We start from the raw sequence: 21,436 nt of genomic DNA, 5'->3' as shown, positions 1-21,436 counted from the left end.
CCCCGTAACGCGGGTAGATCACCTTTTCGTGATACGTTACGGGATGTAAGATCTACCACCGATTCCTAGGTCTGACTACTTCAAACTAGGGGAACAGGATTTTCAGTAATCCAAGGAACACATCTTAGTCCTTGTTACTTTTTATGCCTTGTTGAAAGTGACAAGACTCGGCAGTGTCTACCGAGGATGATCTTGAAACAAAGAAAAGATGAGTTAGTTAGTCTTCATCTATGTGATTCCTAATCTTCTATTCGTTGTTCCCTAGTTTGAAGTGGTGTCATTCCTTAATTTTGTTGCTGAGGAATCCAATTTTGACTGACGCGCCTTTGGAGGGTGTTTCAACACTCCGAAGGGTATAAAGAGCGGAACCTTTCAATTAGAGTCGGATCCTTGCGATAAATGCGAGAATGACAACTGTAAAAAATCGAAAGCTTCATCATTTCTCAATAGTGATGGAGTAATACGACATGCACTAAACTAAGGACACGGGATATACTACAATATATAAAATTACTAGTCGCAGTGGTGTTAAGTCCCGAACAGAGGAAAAAAAAACTCGAACATCTCATAGGTCATTGGTCAACTTTGAAGATTTTATGGCGTAACTAAAAAAGGTCTTATAGGTCAACTCTTAGGAGCCTCTCGACAGCCTAGTCAGGAAAGGTCCTACATACCATTCCATAGACAGCAGGTTCTATTCCCGGCCGGTATGAAAAATGTGTCGACTATTCTGGACAAAATATACGGATGGAACAACGATGCAACATTTTTATTCGGGTCTACAAGCACTGCAGAATTGAAGAACGGGATCCTGTCCGTGGTTCTCTCTCTCTCGCTTCGCTCGGTGCCGATGATGATCGTTAGATGGGGCAAAATATAAGACGAAAAAAAAACTCGACACAACACAGAAATGCACATCACATTGACGTAGGTAAAACGTTTCTCCCCTCAACAGCCTATCATCCGTTTACGAACGAACGAACGAACGGGCGGCGAAAGGTAATGTTGTTGTTTGTGCAACGATTTCACCCACCGAGCACACCGACGACGACTGCCTGCAACGACTCCCCATTTTCATTAGGCTGCCGGCTTCCACATTCTCGCGTCGTCGTCCTCGTGGTGGGGGCGTCGTCGTTTCGCTGCACCACATTCGAACCCGTGAGTGGAGCGCCGATGTTCAAGTTCATGGTGGTCAACCACAGATGGACGGGGACTGACGACGATGGCGACGCAGTTAAGTGATTGACAGGAGCAATCATTATGGAATTATGGGTGTGCTGAAGGGGGGGGGGGGCGAACAGTCGAATGCCCTTTCTCTAGGTCTAGGTGCGCTTGAATTTTGCTACAATGTGCAATATTCGTCGGAGGGAAAATGTTGCAATCACAATTGGAGAGAAATGTTCACTGAAAAGTCTTTACAAGCTTAGTTTAAAAACAATATCTTCCATCGCTTGTCCTCCATGACATTGCGATGCACAGCAAACGGACTCGAACGTACCTTCTAGTTACCAGCGCAGTGGACAAGTGGGTTAATTTGATGGAACACTTACTCCACTTGCAGGCACAGACCGAAAATGCAAATTGCATATGCTAATGGAACTGGATCGCTGAAAATTGCACGACCGATCGCGTCACCGATCTCTGACCTATATTTTGATCGTCAAGTATGATACCATTGATTGAAGCTCTGCCACCACCATGAGCTCCTGGGTAAGTCTCTCGCCGGAGTCTAATTCAGCGCTTGTTTGCAGATGCAGTGACCACCTTTCCGTACTTTTTGATTGACTAAGCAAAAATTGATGATTGGACTAAGCAAAAATTGCATACCGCATGCATCAGTTTTAGCATTGGGCGATCTTGTCTTAAGAATCGATCTCACTGTACCCACAGTTGATAATAGAAGAGTTACGCAGACTGAAACCAAAATCTACCTATCGAACTGTCAAACCGTCTACCTATCGAGCACAGTAGACAAAGTGACTCTGTTGCGTGGAAAGTATTGTTATCGAAACTAGAGGAAACATTCGCAACCCAGGTGAAGTTATCTGAGGTGTAAACAAAGGTTGCCAAAATAAATAAAAAATGCCCATTGATCGACATCAGTGCTGCAAGCTAACTCTTCTATTAACAACTCTGACTGTACCGATCTATTTTTTTTTTTGGAAATGATCGATTCGTGGATTTAATCAACCTTTTGAATCGTTTTTTTTTTTTTTTCAAAATGATGCAAATACAACAAAATATCAAAATCATTAAAAACAGTTTACATTGAAGAGATGGTATTTACCATGTGGGTGTTTGTGCTAACGATGCGATGTGTACGATTTAACATGCAATAATATTAGTTTTATCGAATACTAGCTCAGGATTGAATATTAGCTTGAGTTTATGTACCAATTAAAAAAATCATGCTATATTGTACGTAGCCCCCCCCCCCCCTCTTATCTAAGGGGCTACCCCCTATGACCTCCACGTGCCAAACTTGGTTCCATTTGCTTGATTAGTTCTCGAGTTATGCAGAAATTTCTGTTTCATTTGTATGGGAGCCCCCCGCCCTTAAAGATAGGGGAGGGGTCTCGAACCATCATAAGAACCTTTCCCTACCCCAAAAACCCCTGCATACAAACTTTCACGCCGATAGGTTCAGTAGTTACCGAGTCTATAAGGGTCAGACAGACAGAAATTCATTTTTATATAGCGGAAATGGATGTAATGTTGGCCTAAAAGCCCCTTATTTGGGCCCATACATAAATTCAGCAATCGATTAAATTTTAATAGCGACCAAAAATATCCATTAGTACCGTCCCAATGACGCGTTCATCTAGATAAAATTTAAAAATATTGCGAAGCAATCAAATATTAATTTGCACGTTAAACAAATCAAAAGTAAAAGTCAAGTGAAATGCTAAGTTATAGCAAGGGTTGCAAGATAATTTAGATACGAATCCCTGCTGCTGAATTGTATTTTGTTTTCTCCGCCCATCTCTCCCTCTGAGTATTTCTAGTTTAGGCTACACCTGATATCAATCGATGGCTATCTTGCAATGAGCACTCATACATATGATTTCCAGTGAAAACTAGATGTATGAGTGCTCATTGCAAGAAGCCAATATTACATGATATAAGCCATAGTCTGTACGGGGTATAAGATATGGATATTTTCGGAACAGGGACGAAAATCTATATTCAACTCCATTTTGGAATCCACCATGGTGATCATCGGTTTTCAGAAAACGTGTTAAATACCCCAAGATATAGGTATTTTCGGAACGGGAAGACGCGAAGATGCCGAAAATCGATATCCGACGCCATTTGTAGGGTATTTGACACTTCTTCTGAAATTGGATGCCACCATATTGAATTTCAAGATGGCATCGGACATCAATTTCCAGCTTCTAGATGTCACCCCGATTCCAACAATACCCACATTGATCGGTATTTGACAGTATTTCACACTTTTTCTAAATTAGAGATGAACTAGCCTAAGGCTAAAAATATCTTAAATAAAGAAAAAAAAAAAAAAAAAAAAAAAAAACTTTTTCTAAACCAAAGCTGCCATCTTGGATTTAAAAATGACTTCGCATATATATTTCCAATCTCTAAACGCCACCCCAATTCCAAAAATACCCATATTGATCGGTATTTGACAGTACATCCTACTTTTCTTGAATTGGAAGCCGCCATCTTGGATTTCAAAATGGCGTAGAATATCGATTTTTATTCTCTAGATGAGCATCGTATCTGTCCTCGGTCACGTACTCGAAAGTAAGCGACAGCAGAATATGCTTGTGCTCTACCATCCACAAAAATATGAAGCTCCAATGAATCGTAGCAGTTAGGATCGTACCTAGGGAAGTAACATCGCCTGACAATTTCTTCAAGGATCTGTTGATCCATTCCCATTTACTTTTCCACACGTACTGTATTAATACTTGTCCCTAGATCACCAGCGAACCCACCAGCCCTAACGAATCGTAAATTCTCATTAAAGGGTGTCCACGATGAAATTGCCACACTATGAAATTGCTCTAACTTTTTAACCGTTGGGTAGAATTTAATGAAAATTTGGGTGGATTTAGTTCATAGTGCATTATTTACATCCTGCAAGTTTTAAAGTCCTGTGATCAAAACTCGCGGAAATGGAGTCGAAAAAACAGCTCGTGCGTGATAAAATCTTGCGCATTCATCACGAGAACAAGGATCTCTCGCATCGTTCCATCGCTAAAACGTTGGGAATCGCGAATTCCACGGTGTCGCGAGTGATTAAGCGGTTCGAGGAACGGTTGACCACCGATCGGAAGCCCAGAAGTGAAGGAAAAAGTATTCCGTACAACACCAAAAATCACAACCGCGTAGTTGGGGCCTTCAACCGAAATCCGAACGCCTCCGTTAGGGATGTGGCTGCACCTAAGCCGAAGTTTTGTCCAGAAGGCCAAAACTAAGGCTGGGCTTCGAACGTTCAAGGTACAAAAGGCCCCTAATCGCGACGAGAAGCAGAACAAGTCCGCCAAAACCCGTGCCAGGAAGTTGTACCTCAACATGCTGACGAAAGTTGAATGCTGCATCATGGACGACGAAACATATGTGAAGACCGACTTCAAACAGATCCCCGGCAACCTGTTTTTCACGGCCAAGGATAAGTTCAGCGTTCCGGAGCATGTCCGCACTCAGAAGATGTCCAAATTTGCGAAGAAATTCCTGGTTTGGCAAGCACGTGCGGGAAGCGGAGTGCACCTTTCGTGACCCAGGACACGATGAACGGACAGGTGTACATAAAAGAGTCCCTCCAGAAGCGGCTGCTTCCTCTCCTGAAGGCCCACAACGTCCCAACAATCTTCTGGCCGGATTTGGCCTCATGCCACTACTCCAAGGACGTGCTGAAGTGGTATGCGGACAATAAGGTCAATTTCGTGCCGAAAATGTTCAACCCTCCCAACACTCCGGAGCTCCGCCCCATCGAGAAGTACTGGGCGATTATGAAGCAGCACCTTCTTAAACGACCTAAGGTAGTGAAGACAGTCGAGGAACTGAAGAAAGTATGGGTTTACATGCAAAAAACGGTTGATTCACAGGTTGTGCAGAATCTTATGGCCGGGGTTAAGGCCAAGGTGCGAGCATTTGCGTATAGACTGTAAATAAAAAACGAGTAAAATGGTAAAATGAAGTTTAATAGTTATTTCTCAATCCCTGAAAATTTTATGGCAATCGGATGAAAACTCGAATTTTGCTAATCAATTTTGTGTGTGGCAATTTCATCGTGGACACCCTTTAAATAACTGCACATCATCCGTTTGGTGGACACTCTTTCACCTTTTGCCAGTTCTTCAAGCTCTCCTTGTAGGTCGAGACATCTTCGCCAGGCTACCAAGATATCCCCAGCAATCGCTCAAAACCGCTCTAACAGTTCATCGTAAGGTACTTCACTTTAGCTTGGTTGATCTCTCCAATAGCCGCCTGTCACCATTTTCAAGAGAGTTCGTGGCGCAATACCAGGCGGGATTCATGGGTGTCTGCGTTACCACGGACCAAATTTTCGCGTTCTTCGCGTTCGCTGAACTTCACTCTCCCTCCCTCTCGAGGAGTTTTTGATTACTTCTTCCATATTCAAGAGTGTTTTAAAACCTCCAGTGAGTTTGTGGAGTTTCAGCAAGCCTGGTTGTAGGTGCTTGTACTGTTTAGAATTTCCAGCTTGTCTGCTCTTGGTGCGGGAGTGGCACGAACTTTGGTAGACATGTGATGCACGATTTGCTCTGGCCTCCCATACAAGGGCTGTAGAGTTGACATAATTTGAGGTACTGTCGATGGGAGTAGCAGAAAGCTGCTGGGCATTCAACAAATTAGTCCTACAGAAATTGTCTAACTTTGGAGGGTGGTATTGATGAAACTGCGTTACATTTGCCACAGCGGTCCAAAGCTCCCTCCAACTCACTTCCAATGATTTTGAATATAACTCGATATTAGATAGTTCACTAAATTTATCGCATGTCAGCCGTCCATACTTTTACCTGAGGCGCTATATTTTGAATAGTTTAGGAAAGTTTGTTTACAACACTTTAACAACTTTTTTTCGTACAAACTTTGACATCAGAAAGTAATAATCTAGCAGCTAACAAATCTATCGGTCTTATCCACCTAAACAAGCTGGTAAACCACAACGAAGCGGTCCTACCCCTGTGGGTAGTAAGCCGTAAAAATCTGAACTACAAGCCACTCGACAGCCGTAATTGACTCCCCGGAGGCTCCAGACGAGAGAGAGAGAGGGGGGGGGGGGCGGAAAGTGGCAACACTCAGACAGGACAGGAAGCCTTTCTCCTAGTGCTCTTCTAATCCATCATCTTATGTGTGTGGGCAGGCCTACATCTCAAGCACTGATGGCATCCAGTGTCATGTTGCGTCGCAGTCGTCGCATCTTTGATTTAATTACCGCTTGCTGTCATCTCCGATCTGACTCTGGCGACGACGACGACGACGACGACGACGACGATGATGGTCGCGCCATGAGAGTGAAATTGAAACTCATCTCCAGATTGCTTGATAATTGAGCTGAATGCGACAGGAGAAAGTCGCGCACAATTGACAGCGACACGATAGCTGTAATCGAATTAACATTGTTGTTATTTTTTATTTTATTTTCATACCTAAGGTAATTTTAAAAACTGTGCCCAGTTTCAAGAAAGGCAAAAATTAACAAATTCCCACCATTTTGGAAACAAGTTTTCAAATCAAACCGACCCCTTCAAATTGTTTGGTTAATCTCAACAAAGTGACGTATCACGCAACATAAACAACACACCGAAAACAGGTTACTATGATACGGGAAACCGGCTGCGCCACAGTTGAATGTGAAAATTGATTGATCAAGCATTCAAGCGCGCACGCGATTATTTTAATTGCCGCTTTGGAACTGCAACATGTGTTTCTTATTTTATTTTTGTAGCGGTCGTCGTCTCCGCCATCGCCGTAAAGTCGCTTGTCTGACAATGCAAAAATCATGTGCGATGATGATCGGCACGACGACGCGACGGTCGGTGAAAGAAAGATGAGCGATATAGCAACAAACGTGTCTCTGAACCTATTGAAAGGAAGTGAAAGACATAAATTTACATTAATTGTTAATTGTAGGATCGGCGATGATCGATTGTGTGTGACGAAGAAAGTGTCATGGCGATCACCGCTAAAGCTGGATCAAATGTCAAATGATCAAACAACGTTCTGGCAACACTGATGGGAGATAGAACATTTTCGAACGAAAATTCCAACGAATGAATTTTGTGTGTCGGCAAAAATTCCTCCATCAAAACAAAAACAAAAACAAAGTGAACATTTTTAGCACCCAGACTGGGTAATGTGTCATTCACTCGAGAACAAAAGCATCTCTGGTAGGTTACCAAGAAGGATGAGCGAGGAATGTGCGTTCGAGATTGAATAATCTGCATGCCTAGGGCCGTCGACTTGCAGCGTACCGGATGACACTTTGTGAGTTGAGAACATACAAAAATATTTTAAAATTTGCACATTAGTCCTATATGTGCGCGCATGTTTTCTTATCCCACGCTTCGAGTGCTGATGATGGGGGGAATAATGCACATTTCACCCACTTGTTAGATCTCTGTCTGTCAGTCGGTTTGTTTGTCACCTTCAGATTATGCCCGCTGCACACCAACTTGACTGACTGCGCTAGTGAAGTGCAAAGTGGATGGTTCAAGAAATCAAGGAAGTCAGGCAGTGTGATACCACCTGACGCTCACTGGAACGCGCGGTGGTAGAAAGGTCTACTTGAGGAGGGCGATAATTAGACGATTTTCCCATGCAGCTGTCAGGCTACGGGAAGTTCTTTGCAGTGGATCGTTCAATTTGAGCAATTTGTTTTTTCTTTTCACAGTAGCGTTCCAAATTTAACGACATGAAAAATGGTTTGTAGTACAAAAGATTGAATTACAATAGATCAAAGGGACAAAAGGTCGAATTGAACCTAGAGTCGAAATTGACAAAAGGTCGAATGGACAACAGGTCGAAATGGACAAAAGGTTGAAATAGACAAAAGGTCGAAATGGACAAAAGGTTACTGGGATACAGAGAGTTTTCAACCGGGTTGCCAGTCAATTTGATTTTAACCGTGTTTCAAAAACCAGAACAGTTCTTTGCTCAATACTCAATACTGTTTTCAATACTCACAGGAACAGTTTTTGCAATGGATTAAATACTTCTTTCTCGCCATGCTGCCATCCTTCACAGTTTCGATTAGTGTCCCATTTTCTCCCTTCGAAACTCAACACGGTGCTATAAATAAGCACCACTTTTCGACCTACTAAATCGACGCTCGAAAGGCCTCGAACATCGATGATCCAAACGGAGGAAAATCCACCTGGCAACAGTCCAACGCCAAGTAAAAAAAAAAAAGAACAAGACCAACCCCAAGGACTTACCTCTTGAGTGTCACATTCTTGCTGCCGCCGAGTTTGTTCATCTTGACCTTCTTGCCACCGCCGGACCCATCACCGCCGCAACCACTGGCGGCGGTCTGTTCCGAGTCGGCATCGCTTGTGTCCACAATGATGCCGCTGCTCGGCGTTTCCACCGAAGATTGCTGCTGCGGCGGTTGCTGCTGATGCTGCTGCTGCTGCTGCTGCTGAAGATTATTGTTGTTGCCGTTGATTCCGTTCAAATTCTTCGTAACACTAACGCTGGTGCTCATTTTGGCACCGTCGTTGATCGTTTGCTGTTGCTGGTGGTGAATATTCTTGCGATTATTCGCCGCAACCAAATCGTATTCTGCTTCCGTATCGGCTTTTTCTTCGTCTTCGTTTTCTTCGTCATCTTCATAGCTATTTACCGCACTGTAGCCATTGTGGCTGGTGACCACCCTGTGGTGGGAATCACCGCCGTTGCTACCATGGTCACCACCATTCAATCCACCACCACCATTCTTCAGGGAGGAATTCTTCAACACACTCACGAGCTTCCCATTGACATTGCCGTTTCCGTTGACCAGGATCAGATTGTTGAAATTTTTATCACTCTTAACACTCTTGGAACCCCCGCCGAGCAGACTGGTATGCTCATCAACACTCAAATCTTCACCGCCACCGTTATGAATTGCACCACCCCCTCCACCTCGGGCACTTTCTTCTCCGTTGCGCTGCTGCTGTTTGACTATAAACTTCTTGGCCTTCCCGTTTTCCTCCACCGTCGACGGTACCAGGTTGTAGCGATGGTTTGTTTTGATGGCCGATTTGATTACCTTTCCCGTGACGGTTGTCCCGGACGACGGACGCCCCGTGGAGCACTTATGCAACGACTTGCCGGAACCGCCCGGAATCACAACCGACGACGAATTCGTTCCGGGATTGCCAGCACCGCCTCCGGTGGTAGTATTATTCAGATTCAAACTTAGATTTCGCGCCGCAGCAGCAGCACTGGCCGCCGTCACTGAGGGCGATTTTTCCTCAACTGGTAGCATATAGGAGAGCATTTTGGCTCGGCCAACCCTTTCGGGGGGCGGGGAAGGAATAAGGACGGAAAACGAGACGGTAATGCACTTGCCTAGTTTCTACACTGCGCGCAATTGCACCGAATGCAGTATGCACGAACACACAAACACACACACACAGTCCCGCTCACGAAAAATGTTCTCACGTGCTCCGCTCTCCTGATTCGACTTGCAAATCGGGGGATGAAGTTCTCTGTATTTCTCGCTCTCCTGCTGGGTCGATTTCCTCAAAACTCAACGAACAGCCACCCCCTCACAGATGAGGAAACGGTTGCATACCGTTACAGCACCACTGCACAAGCACTGAAAATTGCGACGTAGAGATCTCCTCTCCCTTCTCACTGATCTGATGCAAAATGCTTCTTCTAGTTCTTCAACCACGACGACGACGACGACCGAAGCCCGAAAAGGGGTTGATTTAGTTGACCTTGCACGAAGTAGAACCTACCACCGACGACGATGATGATGATGATGATGCTATTATTACCACCATTCGCATTAGGTCATCCCGGTGAGTTGTCGTCATCGCGTTTAGCAGCGTCTTCATTGTTTTTGTTGTTGATTTTCTGTGGGAAAAAGAAGAAGAAACAAAACAAAACGAAGGTTAGCTCGAAATTCATCACGAATAGCAGTATCCTAGTGGTGGAGCGTAGACGGGGGAGCGGGAGGTGTAGGGGGTAGTCATATCGATTTTTCCTGCCCCGCTTGAAGATATGTTTTTGAATTTTGCTTGTTCCCCACACACACACAAACACACTTTTGAAGCGTACATAGAGATGAGCGAAAGGAAAAAGTGGCGAGGGGAGGGGTTGGATGATTGGGTGGTAGTTCAGAGAAAAGAAAAGCAACCGTCGTAGGGCGGTGGGTGGCTGAAATGTTATTTAGTGTGATGTGATGATTCTGGGAAATGCGAATGAGAGAACGAAATTCGAATGCGTACGCGATGAAATATTTGTAAACAGACAATGGACGCTCGGTACAGCGGAAGGTTGGATTTTGGAACGTTCCGATTTCCAAGTTTTGAGTATACGGATTCAATTTGGGTTTGGAAGCTGTAGGCAGGGCTGGTGGGGATTGAATGGACATCTTATGAATTGATTTTTTTTCTTTTGTATTAATTTATTGGTACAGGCTCAATCGAATAAACTTTACAGAGCCAAGTTATCATTTGCGTTTTACATAACTAATGTTCTTACTTAAATCTAGAGTTAAAGGAATTGAACCGATTACTCGCGGTCCTTATGAATTGAGTTGACTGTACAGTGGGAGTAGGTACGTGAATTAAACGATAGGAGATGCCGTTTTCTTTACCTTTATATAAACCGTTGCGAGCGAAAATGGTAGGAGACGCTCTTTTTATAAATAAAGTCTGTTCCATTTAGAATTTGACCGCACAAAATAGGTCATTTCTCCAAGGGAAAATAAAGTACAAAAACGCTAAAGGTAGAATTTTGTAGGATTTTTATTTAGCTTTAAGGAAAAAATACAATAAAAATTATTCGTCAGCTTTTCGGATGAATTTTCGAACTTTTCGCGGAATACCTCACATCATGTCTTGCACAGTAGTACTGCCAACCTCATCTACCATCCTTTTCCACCACTTCTCCAAATCAGTTGGTGTTTTGATTGTTTTGCCACATTTCTTCAATTTACGCTTGATAATTGCCCAAAATTTTTCAATGGGACGAAAATCTGGACAATTTGGTGGATGGGTACTTTTCTCAATAAAATCGACATTATTCTGCTTATACCATTCCATGACATCGCGGCTGTAATGGCAGCTGGCTAAGTCAGGCCAGAACTTTACGGTACCTTCGTGTGATTGAATGAACGGCAAAATTATGTTCTGGAGACACTCCTTCTTGCAAAGTTGTCCATTAGACTGATGCAAAATTTGAAATTTTCGCTCCACAGTGCTCAAACGGTTTCAAATCAGGTGCTGATTAGCCTTCCAAAATTTAAACTCATTTGGTAAGAAACTGACTTGGCACAAACTATTCGAAGTTTGTATGAAAATTACTATGGGAAAACCAAACTTTTTGTTCATTGTCTTCTACCCATTTTCCATATTGCTTTTTCGAAAATTTCTAAAACTATTCTTAGGGGAAATTTTCTAAGCTACAACTTTGCCCAATATCGTTTTTCAGCCAAATGTCAAATTAAATTGTTATTAATTGTTTAAGAGATTGATAATCTTATGGCATGATCAAGCAGCTGTTTTGTGAGCAACACTGTATTCTGCAGTGTGACATAGTAGCCATGATTTTTGTGCTCTATTCCAAGCGCCAGAAACACCAATGTTGCCTACTGAACAGTTGATTGAGCATAATCATAAGACATCAGTGACTTGAACCATTAATAACTTTTGTTCCTTACATTTGATCGAAAAGTGGTCTTCAACAAAGTTGTAATTGGGAAAATTTTCAGCAAGCTCATTTATCATATTTAAATGCATAGTGATGTGGTGAATTGTAAGATAGATATGAATAAAAACTTAAGTTTTCCCATAGTAATTCCCATATAAACTTGAAATGGTTTGTGCCTAGTCAGTTTCTTACTCAGGGTGTCGACTCATTCACAATTTTGAAATTCCCTGATTTTTCCAGGTATTTTCCAGGTTTTGTAAAAAAATTCCAGATTACAAACATACACTTAAGACTATCATCTCCATTATATCGCAATTAATTGATACTAAGAATCAGTTTCTGCAGGAATAATTAAGCCATATAGAAGACTTTTTCAATTTTTATTAATGAGATTTTTAGAAGGCACAGTTAAATATGGTAGACAATTTGAGATGGTTATGGTGAAAAATAGTTTCCCAAGTTTCCCCCAAATAACGAGATTAAGTCTTGTTCCTTAATTATGCAAATAATTGAGGAAACGTCAGTAACAAACCAATTTTATTACACGAAAACCACATTACATTCATTATTTCTTCAGTAGATGAATTTCTTCTTCAAGTTGTTGTGCTTCTCGCTGAGCGTCCTCCAAGATCTTTGCACGTTTAGCTCGTAATGCCTTGGCTTCGGCTTCCCCCTTCCTCTTCTGCATAGATGCTTGTTGTCCAGCCAATGCCTCCTTCTTTCGACGCTCTTTATCCTCCACAAACAACGAATGTGCATTTCTTGCTCTTAAAATCAGAGCTTTTGATATCTCCACTTTCTCAATGCCTGCTTTCTCACAAACCGCATCGTACACCTGTCTGCGTACGAAAACAGACTCTTCCTTCATTTTCTCGAAAAGGCATTCTTAATTGATGGGAAACTCTCGTTCAACATTAGAATTTCCGTGTGATAAGCAGCAAACCATTTGAACAATCCTGAGCAGCTCCATAATGGCATCTTTCAGCAAATCACGCCAAAATACATCCACTCGAGTTTTTTTTCTGTTGTAGTTTTTAAAGATACTAGGGTAACTGATGATGGTTGGACCTATTTAGGCCGGTTTCACTCGACGTCAACATTCATGTCGTATTTTTTTTTTATGAATTCAACATATAATTATAAAAAAATGCGTGGTTAGGGGAAAGATCTACCTTTCTTGTTTCTAATAATAACATAAAAAGTTAAATATTATGAACAAATGATTTTATAAAACGTTTTTATTCAGCAAAGAATTATGATGATGGTTGGACCTATACTGATCTTGGTTGGACCTAAGAAATGATGATGATTGGACCTATTTTTGCAAATGCTAGTTTAGCCCATATTTCTTCAAAAACTTTGTTTAGAGCTTATCCGTATCATGAAAAAACCCTTTTTATACAGCTTTTATGAATTTGCTATTTAAAAAAATCAAGAAATTTGAGTTTAACTTCGTTTTTAAAAAAGGTCACTTTTCACGCATTAGCTATTCATCATGGCTCATTTTCTCGGAAATCATTGACACGATTTGGAAAAATTTTAACGTCAAACTATAGGTATTGTGGTCCCATTGAAAGCTATCGAATATTTTTTGAATCGGTCAACTGGTTCCGGAGATATGGCCGGAACAAGTTCCAGGGTATATGGAACATGGATCTAATTTTGACATGGAAGGAATAAAACCTATCATGCGACACTATACATTGCTTCCAAATTCGATTAGAAGATCAATAACAAAATTGAGTGCCTTGGATCACATTGGCCACTTTCGGGCATGTTCTGCGTGCCCCCGGGGAATTTAGGGGCTTAAAATGACAGAATATCAGAACTTAATTCCGGTTTTATAGTTCTTTTTCTCCTAGAAGTTTTTTTTCGGAAATAAGTTTCAGTTATCAATTTTTAGTTTGTTAACATTTTATTTCAAGTTAATTCACACATAGAAGTAGTACGAGAAGTGCTTAATGTAAATTCATATTAACAGATTCTTTCGGCGCTTTCGTGGTAGTTTGGAATTCTTTCTTTAAATTTACGCCCAACTAGTGACGCAAGGTCTTTAGCAGCTTCCAAGATCTGTTTGGCCGTCTTGAGACTGCCAGAAGCAGTGCACATACAATCCCAATCCGCTAGCTGGTTCTCTAAATCAACACTAAACACTATTTCCCTTTCATATTTCTTGCCGTGGCTTCCCTTAATTTTTGCGTGAAGTGTCGTTTTTGGAATATTGTACCTTTTCTGTGCCTGATACGCGGTAAGTGATTTATTTCTTACTAAAAGAACAGCCTCTTGAAGATTTTGGACCGTATAACTCTTTTCTTTAACCATTTTTTCAATCGAAGAAACTGACCACTCGACCAAAACGAAATCGAATTTCAAATCAGCTGCGCATGAAGGATGTAGACAAACCAAAGCGCACCTAGCGGCCGTCTTAGGAAACACATAGGACCAACCATCATCATGCGTAGGTCCAACCATGATCATATTTATCTATTCGAATTTCGTCAATTATTCAAACATTTTAGTGAAACCAATGGATAAATGGGGTACTAACGTGTTGTTTACACCTTAAAGCAGTATTTTACTGCATGAAAATAAAAATAAATGTAAAAAATATTCCTTTTTTGTATGTTTGAAAGTAAGGCATGATGACGAGCTAATGCATGGAAAGTGAACTGTTTTGAAAACACATTGAAATTCAATTGTTTTGAAGTTTTTTCAATAAAACACCCATGCAAATTGAAGAAAAAGAGTTTTTTTTTATGATAGTATAGTGATCTTTGAAAAAAAATTAGCGAAGATTGACTAAACTAGCGATTGAAAAAATAGGTCCAACCATCATCAGTTTTTGGATAGGTCCAACCAGAATCAATTACCCTACTTTGACAGATCACTGTACGAAACTGTCGGTTTTCCACATCTGCAAAAACACCACTTACCTTACAGGGGATTGTAAGGATGCTTAGCATCTTTTCCATTCACCGCTCTGCAACAGTTTTGTCCAAAGCAATAGTTGTAGGATCGACCGATGAACATGGTCTAGTAAGAGAATACGTCAACGGGGATCTGACAAGCAGTTTGATGACTATGGACTTCAAAAAAGTTCTGCATTCATCTCGGAATTGTAGGATGTCCTTCTCATTGATGTTTCGAATTCAACTTAGTGCTTTCTTTACATCAAAACCAAGAACGATTTTTTTAACTAGCAGATGATTTTAGCTGTCGTTAACTGCTTCTGCTGTCAAAGCTGAAAGCTTTTGGAGAATTTCTGGCTTCATGAATCTTTCCGCCAGGTTCAGTAAAGTGCGATATATATCTGCGTAAAGAAATGAAACCATTGATAGTCTCGCAGAAACGGCTTAATTGTGTTAGTGAAATGTGCAAATGTTTAGTGGGGTTCGTATTTCATTGCAATGTTTATCTTTTAACACGAAACAGCTGTTGGCACCAGTGTTGCCAGTTATACCGTTTTATCGGTATTTATACCGATTTCCAAACTAGATACCGATATACCGATAAGATTCCTCAGAATACCGATTTTTGAAATTGTATACCGATTTTTTAAATGCTCAAAATTATTATTTCCTATCCGCGCTCAAATTTCAGAGAAAATTACTGTGTGAGACTTGTATCTTTTTGAATAACCTAAAAATTTTGGAGCCCTCAACATCCTTAAAAAAATCATCTTTGAAAATCTTATATGATTTGACTAATGCTTTCATTTCTTCACCGTTTTTGACTACCCATGAATCGAGAAACTGTCGAAGGCTCTTTCCTAAAGTTTTTGTTCATTCTTTACTTCCTGAATTTTCTTCCAACCTTCGCCTGGAATTTTCTTTCACCTTACACCATTACTTAATTTTCGATTCCTCCAGAAAACTTATTTCCACTTCCCTTGGAAGCTTCTTCAGCCATCGCTTCCGTCTTCTCCCACCCGCCGAGCCCTTCTCCTGAACTTCAGGGATGTTCCAGATGTTTATTGCGGATTTACACTAGCTGCAGGAACTTTTAAGAAGTTCTGAAACTTCAGAAAAGTCTAGACTTATGAGTAAGTTGCGATAAATTAAAGATAGTTTCATTAACTTCTGTTCAAATTCCAAAACACGAAAATTTCATGAAAGTCCAGCGAACTCCAGTGAACTTACGAAAACATCAGAAATATTTTGGAAACTTCACTAGTTCAAAGAACTTCAGGGAAATTTAATGGTTTTCAAGAAAGTTAAATTTGTTTCAGAGAATTGAGAGAACTTTAGGGAAGCTCCGTGCTGATGTTCACGGCAAATCAATTAATTTCAAGGAAATTCTGATATTTTAAAGGATTTCCGAGAAACTCAGGCAATGTTCCACAAATTTAGGAAACGTAAGGGATGTTACATGAACATTAGCACATTGTGAGAAAATTTTATGGGAAATTTCGTGCTTTTTATTGGCAGTGCTAAGAATTAAAATTTTAAAAATCGGAAAGATCAGAGATCTTCAATGCTAATGATACAATAAATTCAAGAAAATTGTGAAGCACTTAAGAAATTTCGTAATCTTCAAGAAAGTCCAGATACCTTCAAAGATGATTATAGATATTCAGGTAGCCTCATTATAATCAAGGAAGTACTTGGAGGATCATCAGAGAACTCTAAAACAGCCCCCTTAACTTCAAGAAAATTATAAGAACTTTTAAGGAATTCCGTTGAATTATGGAATATTCCTAAGTGCATTTCAGGAATGTTCCGAAAACTTCGGGGGCATTGCGAGGTCTTCAGGGATGTTTTATGAATATCAGGAAAATTTGCTGGATCATTAGAACATCCCCCAGAAATTTCTTTCTTCCGGAATTATGTCCTTGTTTCTTTCGACTGTTCCGTAGGCGCTCTGGCTTCCGAATTTCTCCAGAAGTTTCTTGCCTTAGGAAGTGTCTGCCAGCGTCTTCAAGAAGTTTCTTCCGTCTTCTTCTGGAAGTGTGTCGATGAGCCATAGATTTTCGTCTTTTATTGGAAGGTTTTTTCGAACGTCTTCTGGCTTCCCCTAGAACTGGCTACTTCTGGAATTGACCACTTTGTCAAGCAGTTTTGGCGTGACTTTCTACCAGCGATTCCATAAAACTGGACCAACTAATTTCTATTTTTTTTTATGAAACGGATGAATGATGGCTACTTTTCTCGTGGTTCTAGAAGAAAAAATCTCAAAATAATGTTTTATTACATAGTTCGAGTGGTAAACGTCATTTAAACTGCTCGAATGAAGCGGTTAATTTACTTATATTTTCCGAAACTTTTCTGGCTTCCTTTGGTTGTAACATCCTTTTTTCCGCTGGTTTCTTTGAATATTCACTATAGAAGTTTCTCAATTCTTGTCTTGGTAGTTCCCGGATGTTTCTCCGACTTTTCTTAGAACTTTCCTCAAATTTCGTCCACAAGAGCTTCTTTCTTCTTTCGCTGGATGTCCATTCAGAAGCTAATTCAAACATTCCTCGGAGTTTTCTTTCAGAGTTTTCCAAACATTGTCCAAAAGTTAAAATTTTCGCTTCCAAAAACAGCTTAAATATAAAATAAATTATAATAGTAAATACCGATAAATACCGATTTTTTAAAACCTTTGATACCGATAAACTTTAAAACAATCTGGCAACGCTGGTTGGCACTGACGTCAATCTCACTGTTGACAGTAGGGAATGTTGATAGAGTGACGTCGCCATTTGAATGTTCAGCAATGTTTACAATAGTTATGCTTCTAACACCAGCAGGCCTGCCTGTTGGCACATACCTTATATGAATTCATTGGTGTGAAGTCGCCAATATGAGGTGTTGGTGAAAAAAGCGATTTACCTTGCGTTACAACTGTCATTGGACGGATGAACGCATAGTTGTTTAGATTGCACTTTTTCGGTACACAATCGGTAAAAAATATTCAGAACAAAGTTTGGAAGAAACGATGCATAAGCAAAAAAATTCCCTGATTGTTTCGAGAATTCCCTGATAATTCCCTTATTTTTCCAGGGAATTTAGAGTTCCCTGATAATTCCAGGTTTTCCAGGTTTTTCCAGGTAGTCGCCACCCACTAAAGTAGTTCAAATTTTGGGAGCCTAATCAGGACCCAATTTGGAACCGTTTGAGCACTGTGGAGCGAAAATGTCAAATTTTGCATCAGTCTATTGTCCATTCATAGTCGCTCCAGTGATGAAAACCTTTGTTTTCTTTCCGCAACTGCAGATGCCTTGCCAAATAATCAACTTGCAAGCGAATTTATCTGCCAAGAAAAATTTGAATTTAATCCGGAGCATCCCCTTACGTTTAGGAAAGTTAAATTTTTGGCCCGGGATTTGTCCAAAATCCATTTTTACATAGGTTTCATCGTCCATCAAAATACATCCAAATACAATACAGCGCACGCTTTTTGGCAACCAGGTTTTGTTTCAGCGCCCTGTTGGGATGTTTGCTGGTATGGTACGACCGGAAACCTTCTCGCATACAGATTCGCCGAACTGTGTGCCGCACTGAACCTTTTCGCCAAATTACGACCGGAGATCCCAGGATTCTTTTGGACTGCCCTTATGACCTTCGCTCGTAGTTTTCAGTCATACGTTCCACTTCTACGTTTGTTTTGTTTTACACGATCCAACGTTAGTGTTTCCCGGTAACGTTTAAGCACGGTATTTACAGTCGATTTTGGAAATTTGAGAGCCTTTGCAATCATTCCTCCTGACCACATTGGATTTTGCACGTGAGTGTGCAGAATTTTTTCACGTCTGTCACGTTCCATCTTCGATAACTTTTGAACAAGTATATGAATCCTGATGGAATTTTCACTTCCGGATCCACACGCTGTCAATAGTTTCTTGCTACGACAACTAGAGGCGCTACATTAATTAAAAAGAAGCGACCAAATACTAATTGGAACAGACTTTACTCTGATAACGGGTGTTTAATAAAAAATGAAAATTTTTTCAGTCGTATACCTACACAGCAAAAAAAAATGTAATATCGATCAACGTAATTCAAGCTGATGTATGAAATAATGATGTAATAGCAAAAAGCAGCTACAATATTACATCAATGGATGTAATTTTGTTCGCAAAATCGATGTACATCGTGCAATGTGATATTACACAACCGATGGATTGACCTGGTTGCAGCAGTTTCGATGTAATATTCAACAACTTTTTTTGCTGTGTAGTAAAAAAAAAATTTTTTTTTCAACGGATTCAGTATTTGTTTTAAGTTTTTTCTTAAAAAAAAAAACGTCAATGAATATTGGATAAGGGGCCCGGGTCAGCCGTATGACGCAACTTAGTTGCGATGCTCTCACAAGAGCGCTGGACGGCACTGAAATCATTCTCATTTTTTAGTGAACACCCGTTAATAAATTATATTGATCAAATTTTCTCAACTAAATTGCATACATGTGTTGCAGAGCAGGTAAATTAATTAAATAGTTGGTAATTTGATATGATGGAACCTTAGAACGACCGTTTTTACTTACTAAGCAGGCCATCATGAGTCTAATATCAGGCCCATCCACATTCAAGATTCGTCAATCGTTTTATTTATTAATAAGACTACATGGTAATAACAGTAACTTGATGATTAAACAAGAACTCGTTTGCCTAATGGCAAACGTTTTTGCTTATTGAGCAGAAGATCGTGGGTTCAATCCCAAGCTCCTTCGTGTTATATGATCGTTAGGACATCAATTCAGCTTATCGTTTACCAAAACGAACCCTACTGCAAAAAAAAATATCCATAATTTTCAATAGGTTACAAAAGATTGCATTTCTTAATATTTTTTTTTTAATTTAACAAGGACATTTTGAGATATTTGGGTATTTAAAACTAAAGAAAATACTCTAAATTAGTAAAGAGCTAGCGTGCACAGAAATCTTGCTAAAGAGGGGCAATTTTTTTCTATGGTGCATTTAATCTGGATATAGGGAGTACTCCAAAGTACGTGGTAGATGGTGCTGTCCTCCTCCCACTTTTTCCCTACTGCTCAATTTAGCTAATTTTATTTAGTTTTTGCTCCGGAGGTGGTTCATCTTCTTTACATTACATTGTGCAACGACGTAATCGTGTCATTTTGAATACGGTAACTAGTGTACTGGCAATTTTTGGCTCCTTCCGCCAAGTGTTTTTCCAGCACAGGATCGTAGTTCGCCACCAACTGGGTGGCACACTTTCCGCTCCTTCCGAATGTTCACGAAGTAGTCGGCCACCTTTGCAAAGTATGCGCATAATATCGATGAAACGGTCCATTATATAGCGATTTTGTAGCCGCTAGCAGCAATCATAGCTGTTTTTTTGGTGGTCCAGTTCTTCGTCGATAGCCTTCCTGGATTTGAAATTCTTCCACGCTTCCACGATTGTGTTTGCCCAGCAACTCAGTCGATTTCTTCCAATTTCTGAACCCTGTAGGAATCGTTGTAATAATGTTTTGCGACATGCTGTTCTTTACAGCTTAAAAATACAAATCGAAGAAAATAGATTCTTCAAGGTACTGGTATCATCTTTTATTCAGTTACCTTTCTGAAATTTTGTGCAGTACTTTTTTGTATATTTTGAAGACATTGTTACAATTTTTGACTATTTCAAGTAAGTATTTTTGTAAGCCCTTACATGCTGTTGTAGTCACTTTACTGTTACCGTTGCGAGTACGTTGAACTTGATCATTTTCAGCGAAAATTGTAGTTTTAATTTTTTTCAAATTTTGACCTAAATGCCAAGGCTAATAGGATTATTAAAAGGTTTAAAAAATATATAACGATTGGACCAAAGGCGCACAAAACTATTTTGATAAACGAGTACAGGATTGTTAACGGAATAACGACTTGTGCGAAGGATTAAGCATGTCAACCACGGTAACAAATGACTTGAAATTTCAGAGAAGATTTTTAGACAAATTCTTAGTAAGACAACAATCGACCAAGGTTCAACGGCAAACTTATACCTAATTTTCAATTAGGGAATCCAAAAGATGTCTTTAAACTTTGTACAGTTGCGAAAAAGTCCATCCTCAGAATTCCTTAGGTTCTTTTAGAAATTTTTAGAATTCTTCTTCACTTTTACTCAGAACACTTTGGAACTGAAATTCCCTTAGAGTTTCAGAAGAATTTCCTCAGTATTATCTAGAAATTATTCCCGGAATGAGCTAGAAATTATCGGTACTCCCTTGAAAGTTTCCTCAAAATCCCTTTGGAATTTCACTCAAAATTTAATTTTCTCGGTATTCGGTTCGGAATTATCTTGGAACTATCTGCAGGATTCACTAGAAATCATTCACAGAAATTTCTTGGAATACTCCCCAGAAATCTTTTGGAACAGTCCTCAGTATTCAATATCCTTGAGGATCTTCTCGGAATGTTTAGAATTCTCCGAAGAGCTCTTTTTGAAATTCTTCTTAGAAGTCCACTGGAATTATATTTACAGTTCTTCATGATTTTTTTCTCAGAAATTATTCCCAGAATGAGCTAGAAATTATCCTATGAAATTTTACTTGAAATCCCTTTGGAAGTTCACTCAAAATTTAATTTTCTCGGTATTCTTTTCGAAATTATCTTGGAACTATCTGCAGGATGCACTAGAAATTATCCGCAGAAATT

The 21,436-nt window shown here is 40.1% G+C and overlaps 1 protein-coding gene across 1 annotated transcript in view; it reads right to left on the bottom strand.

Annotated features, from left to right (window-relative positions):
* The window catches only part of LOC135707157 (uncharacterized), a 443,094-nt gene that overhangs the window by 249,601 nt on the left and 172,057 nt on the right, over positions 1–21,436 (bottom strand). Inside the window, exon 3 of the mRNA XM_065228898.1 lies at positions 8,427–10,056. Coding sequence (XP_065084970.1) covers positions 8,427–9,472 — 1,046 coding nt within the window. The 5' untranslated portion in view covers positions 9,473–10,056. The remainder of the gene's footprint in view (positions 1–8,426; positions 10,057–21,436) is intronic.

Source organism: Ochlerotatus camptorhynchus, unplaced genomic scaffold (genome assembly GCF_037179485.1).
Source record: "Ochlerotatus camptorhynchus isolate MF236.1 unplaced genomic scaffold, CSIRO-AGI_Acam_v1.1 ptg000304l, whole genome shotgun sequence".
NCBI classification, from domain to species: domain Eukaryota; kingdom Metazoa; phylum Arthropoda; class Insecta; order Diptera; family Culicidae; genus Ochlerotatus; species Ochlerotatus camptorhynchus.
Note: the sequence above shows the minus strand (reverse complement) of the source record. Positions and strands in the feature narration are given on the sequence as shown.